This window comes from Aphis gossypii, chromosome 1 (assembly GCF_020184175.1).
Source record: "Aphis gossypii isolate Hap1 chromosome 1, ASM2018417v2, whole genome shotgun sequence".
NCBI lineage: Eukaryota > Metazoa > Arthropoda > Insecta > Hemiptera > Aphididae > Aphis > Aphis gossypii.
Genome location: NC_065530.1, coordinates 83,209,064 through 83,216,970, shown reverse-complemented (window position 1 = coordinate 83,216,970; position 7,907 = coordinate 83,209,064). Strand labels below are relative to the sequence as shown.

General features: G+C 26.6%; 1 protein-coding gene across 2 annotated transcripts in view; it reads right to left on the bottom strand.

The window, feature by feature from the left end:
• Positions 1–7,700, bottom strand: part of LOC114132045 (uncharacterized) — a 53,887-nt gene extending 46,187 nt beyond the window's left edge. The window contains exons 1-5 of one of the 2 annotated variants that reach the window (XM_050197980.1): positions 7,378–7,698; positions 7,244–7,308; positions 6,973–7,181; positions 6,734–6,899; positions 6,427–6,561 (exon numbers count right to left, since the gene is read on the bottom strand). In XM_050197980.1, coding sequence (XP_050053937.1) covers positions 6,427–6,561; positions 6,734–6,899; positions 6,973–7,181; positions 7,244–7,308; positions 7,378–7,504 — 702 coding nt within the window. In that variant the 5' untranslated portion in view covers positions 7,505–7,698. Of the gene's footprint in view, positions 1–6,426; positions 6,562–6,733; positions 6,900–6,972; positions 7,182–7,243; positions 7,309–7,377 lie in introns of both variants that reach the window. The other variant, XM_050197981.1, reaches the window with a different exon arrangement.
• Positions 7,701–7,907: the final 207 nt, after the last annotated feature.

Here is a 7,907-nt window from a genome sequence, read left to right as displayed (position 1 = left end):
TTACGAATGTATTTAATACAAAGCATAACAAGGAAATGATATAGTATAATTCACAGTTAGACAAATTGTTTTTTAGACATTTTAAAATTAAAACTTATAAGTAATTAAAAATAAATAATAAAATAAAAGCTAATCTTATGATATATAATCAAAAAAATGAATTAGTAAAAATGTACAATTGTGAGTTGTTTGTTAAATAAACCGAGTTTTAAATAAAAGTATAAAATACAGCTTCGAAACAAATTATTAGTTTAAAATGTTTAAATTAACCAACAACTATTGATGTTATATCTTTAATCAACTTTTAATATTTTGCTAAAAAATAAATAAAATATATTTTATGATTGTGAAATAGCTAAATATTTAAACAATTTCCATAGCTTACGATGAAAGGAAATTATATTTTAAAAATTTAAATTAATATATTACATCAAAATACATTTTAGTTTATTTTAGGAATCTATTAAATTTTTAAATTATATGTTATTAATAATAATATTTGTATAGATGATAATTTTACTTTCGAGAAGATAAATATTTTACCTTTATCAAATTTTCAGAAATAGCATTCTTAAAAGTATTAAACATTATTGGAGACGCTATAAATGTTTGGCTTCTATTGTTTTAAATGGCTTCTCTATGTGCACAATGCACAAATTATCTGAATTTTATATCCGTCACCCAAATAATCCCCTCATGCAATATTGACAGAATCAATATATCATAAGGTTTCGCACAGCCAATAAAACACGCACAATGCTGGTAACAGTATGACGAATTGATATTCCGCGTTTCAAAACACCTTGTAAGCAAAATCAGTAAAACTGAACTGTAATCCAATTGATAAATAAATTTAATATTGAAATAAGGTTTCGATTTGAATTTACCCCAACAAGATATCTACTTGGTATTGATTTGTTTATTGTTATACTAACATTATTCAGGACGTAATTTATTACGACATAGCACCTATTAATAGGAGAGGGGAAAGAGGTAATTTAAAATAAAATAATTGCTTGTGACCGTAAATCACGGACAATATAGTTGAAAAGCTGTTCAACTGTCTGATGTCAAATGGTTTTAAGAATTACATAAATCTTGGCTGAAAACTACGTTTTAATAATTTATACCTATGTAATGGCAAGATTATATATTTTTAATTTAATAATGACTATTTGTCAAAACAGAAAACAATCTTATCTATCAAACTTTGTTTATTAAATTTAATAAAACATTTTTTGTTCTAATTAATTTTGCCAATATTCTATTTAAGTAGTTGGAAAAAATACACCATATATTTAAACTGTTTTCAGAAACATTTCTATTGAGTTAATCATACCAAAAAAAATAACTGATAAACGAAGAAATATATCAAACGACTCATAAGTTATTTAAAATTTTAACGTACCTAATAGATGTCTACTTATTAGAATATATGGTACCAACAACGCGTGCAATAAAAATCACAAATAACAAAGCAACATTGTATATACAAGCGCACACACAACTATAATATAGATAATAATCATATAATGTAGACAATTTGTTACCCAACTACCGCCTGAAGATGCACCTTAATGTGAGTTGTAACATGGATGTTCTCTAATTGCAGAGAAAATAAACAGAAGATAATAAGAAAGTTAATAAAACTATACAATTATTAACATTGATGAGACAATTTTAAAACGATATATGTTTCGTTCGCATCAATTTTTATTCTTAATGATATATCTTACTCTTACAACTTAAAAATTATTAATGTTCTTCATTGGACCGTGGGAATATTTAAAAACTTTATCTTCCAAACTTAAAGTAAATTTCAAAATAATGCCTATTATTATAGCTAATAAAAATTTTGACTAGTAAAATAATGTTTATTCAAATATGAATTTTAAAAAGAACACAATAAATTTAGATTGAAAAATATTTAGCTCTAATGAAACTATACCTTTACCATGTATTTTTACTAGCTATATTTGATATAGATACATACAACTACTACAACGCATACATTTCCCAATAGGTATTATGTGATTTATATATATATTATATATATATATATATATCATATACATATGACATTATTCTACAACAAAATGAATTTATTATACTGTTATTTTTTAATCTAAAATGATCCCGTTAAGTGCCTAATAAGTAATTATTTTCAGTAACTCACCGAATTGCATATTTTTTTAAGCGAAATATTAACAAACATCGTTTCATCGTCATATCTATTTTGTATTACATTTAAATCGGTTTGTTTATGTCTTATCGAAAACCACTTATTTAAAAAAAAGAAACTCCACCACATATTTTTTAAGTTAATTTAATTTCTTACAGAAAACATACATACAATAAATTTATGAATGATTGATCAAACACGTTAAGAACACACAATGAACTATAATATTATGGTAATTTTGTTCAGAAATATGGCATAAGCTATGTATGACATTATCTAATAAAACTATAAAAAACAGAAATGTATAATTATCAAAATAATAAATTAAATCATTAAGTAATATTATAGCATATCTTAATGTTAAACGTTTAAATATGACTAATCAATGTTATTTGTTGTATCAACTATTTTAATAACAATATGTTTTAATCGTTGCTTAACAGTTTTTGACGTTTTTTTTATACTCACACATATAGGTATAGATTCACATATCACATAATAAAATAAACTTAATAGCATATATGAATTACCCACATCATATATTTAAAGGAAATGTATATGATAATACTATATAAGGATAATCTTTCACTTAATTTCATAAAAGTAAAAAATTTAAAAAATAGGATATGTAATGAAATAGATAAGATAAACGCTATAGGTATAGTACGTATAATACTATAATAGATAGTATATTATTGTAGTGTATACAATATATCCTTAATAGCTAATAGTAAAACCAATATAGTTTATTTTTAAAATAGTAATTAATATTAGCAATCGCCTGAAAGATTTAGCAATTTTATATACCTACTAATTAGATCAATTTACATATTTTTTAACATGAGACGAGTAGAATAAAATCCATTACCAGCAGAGACAATAGCTTTGGTAACCAAAGAGCCACAGTTTCATTAAAAATAATAATAATTCAGTGTTCATGTGTTTTTAAATTTTTTTAAAAATTTAATTTAACTTAATTGTTATTTATTGGTAGAAAGTAATTTATTAGCCAAAATTAATGCGCGTTACTGTTGATTATGAAGAACGTACACACACACACATATATATATATAGGTATGTATTCAAAGCCTGTTATGTATATATGTCTCTTGACATAGAGAAAAAAATATAAACACATATCCTCGGGAATACACGTTTTAATGATTACAATGGGTATTTTTCTGTAAAAAAAATATATGCGTATATATAATGTGACGGTAGTGATGGTATGGAGCTCTATACTAATGAATGTTACACTTTTCTCTACCCCCGCCGCCCCAAATTTCAATCGAGTTCATTAAGTCCCACGGTGTATTTAATTAATTAAAATTATCCGCTCTAGGTGGCCATGACGTGGACAATAAATAACAGTGGCTATGGCCCTTGCCCAATAAATTATATAAACCGAATGTTGGGAGTGGACTTTGCCATAATGTGTCACCGACCGGCAGCAGCGTCGGCGGCGATGGCAGTGATGGCGTGCACCAGCATATAATATTATGAATAACAACGGTAGTAGTCGGTCATGTTAAACGGAAAATTTACTGGAAAGCCCATCGTCCGCTCAATAATAATAATTATGATAATTTATAACAATAATAATAACGACCATACATAGCGACTCTGTTTTGAATATCAAATTCGTATGCTATTAATTCGAAATAACATAAACACATATATATTTTGTACGAAGGCGTATAATATGATGGCAGAAAACGTAACAAGCGCTCAAGTGCGCCGACACCGAACGGAACGTCCTAAATACGACACAAACACTGTATACGCGCGAGTTATAGAGAGTGGCAGTAACTTACGGGCGCGCATTGGGGTATGTTTTATATGGTTTGGCTTGGCTGATTTATAGCTCATCGTCCCCCATGCCCACCCACCCAGCTGGCTCAGCACTGATTTCATAATAAACTATATTATATATTGTATACATGTTTACGATTTTTTTCTTCTTTTAACTAACCCGATGTTTATATAGAAAGGAAACCGTTTCATTTTTAATGAGAGCATTACGTGTATATACTTACACGGATGCAGTAATTTTTAGTCAACCATTATTGTGACGATGTTTTTGAGACTATACAGTATACACACACACAGCGGTCGGATAACGCTCAGAAAAAGACGAATGATCACATAGAAATTTAAACCCTACTTACATACCTCAACGGTTGGCAAATATCCAAAATAAATATTAATTTGTCATATAGATCCGACACAGTATTAAGACAAAAATACCTAAAATATATACATTATAAGCTTATAATAATTAATATTGAAACCTCAGCCGAATGTTTAAAAGCCGTAATTTGTTTACGTTCTCCAGACCAAATACGTTGTTTTTTTTTTGTTGAGCAAGGGGTGGTTTATGTTTAAAACATTTAAAACTAAGCCAATAATGGTTGAATTATTTATAAGTTATTTAAGTACATCTATATATAGTACTTAAATTAATTATTAGTTATAATGTCAAGTCATGGTAATTAGTTTTTGAATCACAACCAAATAACCAAAATCTTTCCAAATTTATTGATGTTTAAATAGTCGCAGACACTTAAATTTACAAGATGTCTAAATAGTTGGTACGTTTTTGTTGAGATTCAAAAATTAATAAATAAAATATATTAATGGATTCATAGTTTAAATTAAATAAAGCTAGCTGCATACCTGCATTGCCCTTGGGAAATTCAGCAATAAACGAATAGAGTACCTAATATTTTTAAAAAGAAAATTGCTAGCATACAACAACCAAATGAAATAATCATAATAACCATTTTTATTTTCAGAGCAATCAATGGCCAACATAATTGTTTATATTTTAAGGAGAAAATGAATGTATGATGTATTTTGTGACACTCTTTAAAGTTTGAACTACAGAATAAAAGTAGCCAAAATCATTCTTTGAAAATTCTTCTACCTGCCTCTGAAAATACTACTAAAAACGATTCACACATTCTAAAATGTGAAATTCAATTAGAATATGAAACTTCACTGATGTTTTTGTTTTCATAAATAATAATGAATAGATCGTTTTTAATAATTAATTGAATACATAATACAAGTAATATGAGCTGGGATGTTACTGATATTAGTATAATAATTAATATTTAAAAATTACATTATACAATTTTAAAACAATAAAACATATTACTAGTATCACTAGTCCCACCATACAAACTCATACACATACCTATACAATAATTATTAATTAATTATTATTTTTTTAAAATATATAATATATATTATATCATGATATAATATACCTATTAAATAATCAATTACTATTTCAACAAATAAAATGTATTTCATCTGAAGTAAAAATAATGTGCATATGCATTGATTGATTCATACACTAAAAGCTCAATTTTATTTTATTATAAGATCATTACCAACTACAAAGAAATCTGTATCAGTATTTTATGGTAAATGAAAGTGAGTCATTTTTATAAATGTCTTATTTGGTGTCATTTGATGGGTAACAATGTATAGGAAACAATACAGTGACAATAAATCTGACCTGAACAATATTTAAATTTAATCAAAATTAAATAATACTTAAACAATAAACCATTCCATCTAAATCAATTATATATTATATGAAATAATATAAAAAATATTATACTAAAATATACTGTACACAAACCTACTTTCATAAATACACAGTTAAATTAATATGACTGAATGACCAAAACCTGACTATAATTGTATAACTCATAAAACTATTACTTATCCACTATTATTATTCTTTCTTAATACTTTATCTTTCTTTCTTATTTATTTTATTATATTTTACTATAGATAATATTAAAATGTTACAAATTGAATTATTCCTAAAATTTTAACCTTAAATTCCATCATTTAAAATACAAATTCTATATTACTGCTTAAATATAAAACTAATGCAATTTAAAAAAAAATAAGCAGTTTAAAAATGATCTTAATAAATAAAGAAAAAATCAAGATCTTACTACTAAGTCTATTCATAGGCAAAACTAGACAATTCTATTATTACAGGCTAAGTGTTAAAAATATGAAAAAAAATTCTGAGTTTTTTAATTTTAATTTTAAATTCTACTAATTAGTAAGTCAGTATAATACTTTGATATCCAGCCAGTATTAAGTCAGGCCATTGCCTGACGCCTGACTGGCCTGACCCGTAATTTCGCCCATGAGCCCACTTAATAATTATGATTAACATTAACCATAAAACAAGCAAAAAAACAATTCTAATTTACCTTTTCTATTTTCTTCTTATTTGGCGATGGTAGTTGACTAGCTAAATGTAAGGCATTTTCAGATGCTATCCGATTGAATTTTTGTGTTCGATCTTTTACACTTATCTGAGGCTGCTGAGGTTGATCATTTTCTTTCTATATATTATACACACGCAAAAGCAAAACACAAAATAATAATGAAATAAGCAAAACACATTAACATAAAAAAAAAGCAAAATAATGCGGCTGTGCTACTTTTAACCATTTGAAAACAAATCCGTAAAAAGAGTTAACCAAAATAAAATATAGGTAAAGAAAATTTACTTACATAATTATCTTTAGAATTTATTATAGCATTGTCATTTAATTCAATTAGTTTAATTTTTTCAGAACTTCTACGCCTAGGAGGAACAGGTGGTGCAGCCTCTTTCGTTGGTGAACATTCTTTAGGTGATGCAATAGGAGAAGGTGGTGGACGATAAGGTGGAGGTTGTCTATACAAAGAAATTGAAAGTATATTAAACATTTAATGAATTACTTAAAACACTGGTTATTTGTCATTCATACCTAGTCGATGGTGATACCATTGGTGATCTTTGTTGAAATCTAGGAGGGTCAATAAGAGAATCTTGTGACAACGAATGATGCACAGAAGATAATCCAGGATAAGAGGTTAGTGAGGTTAGAGAAGAAGCTGTGCTCATGGAGGGCTCTAATGATAAACCAATACAACCAGCTACTCTGAAGCGACGTTTAAGCATTAAATACTTTTCTCCCTAAAAATAAAAAATAGTAATCTCTATGTAGTTATACTAGAATGACTAAATTGTTGTATTACATCTTCTCCACAGATAACGGTAGCCACAGTGTTCACAATTTCTTTAAACTTAAGTCTTGCTTCAGCTAGAAAACATCAACAATATACTTACTAACCATATTATGATAAAGATAGTAAAATTTTTATGGACTTACCTCTGTTTTGTGGATTTGTTAGAAAATATTTAAAATGAGTCACTAAGTCATGATTAGTAACTTTTCCATCATTCATAATCATGAAATCACGAACAGCTTCTAAACTTAACTCATTCGGAACAGCCATAATTCAAATACAAATTTACTGAGAATATAACAATCTAAAATTGCATTTAAATAACTGAAAAATTATACAAATATTACAAAGTGAACAGTCAAAAACACTATTTTTGAAAACGCTGAATACAAATTTTCAATTATCATAAGTTACTATTAAAATTAATAATTATTTAATTCCAAATAATTAAAATAAAATATACTGAATACTGATAACAAAAAAAAAATATTCAAGAACCCGTTATCAATTCACTGTGATTATGGCAGTTAGTACCTAGTTACAATATGAACACCGTAACGTCCGTAACGTGCGTCGATGTCAGGGGTTCTCAATATTCTCATATTATGTTATTGTATACCACGTACGTAATATTATAAATATTATTATTGTAAATTGTATTTTTATAACAAAA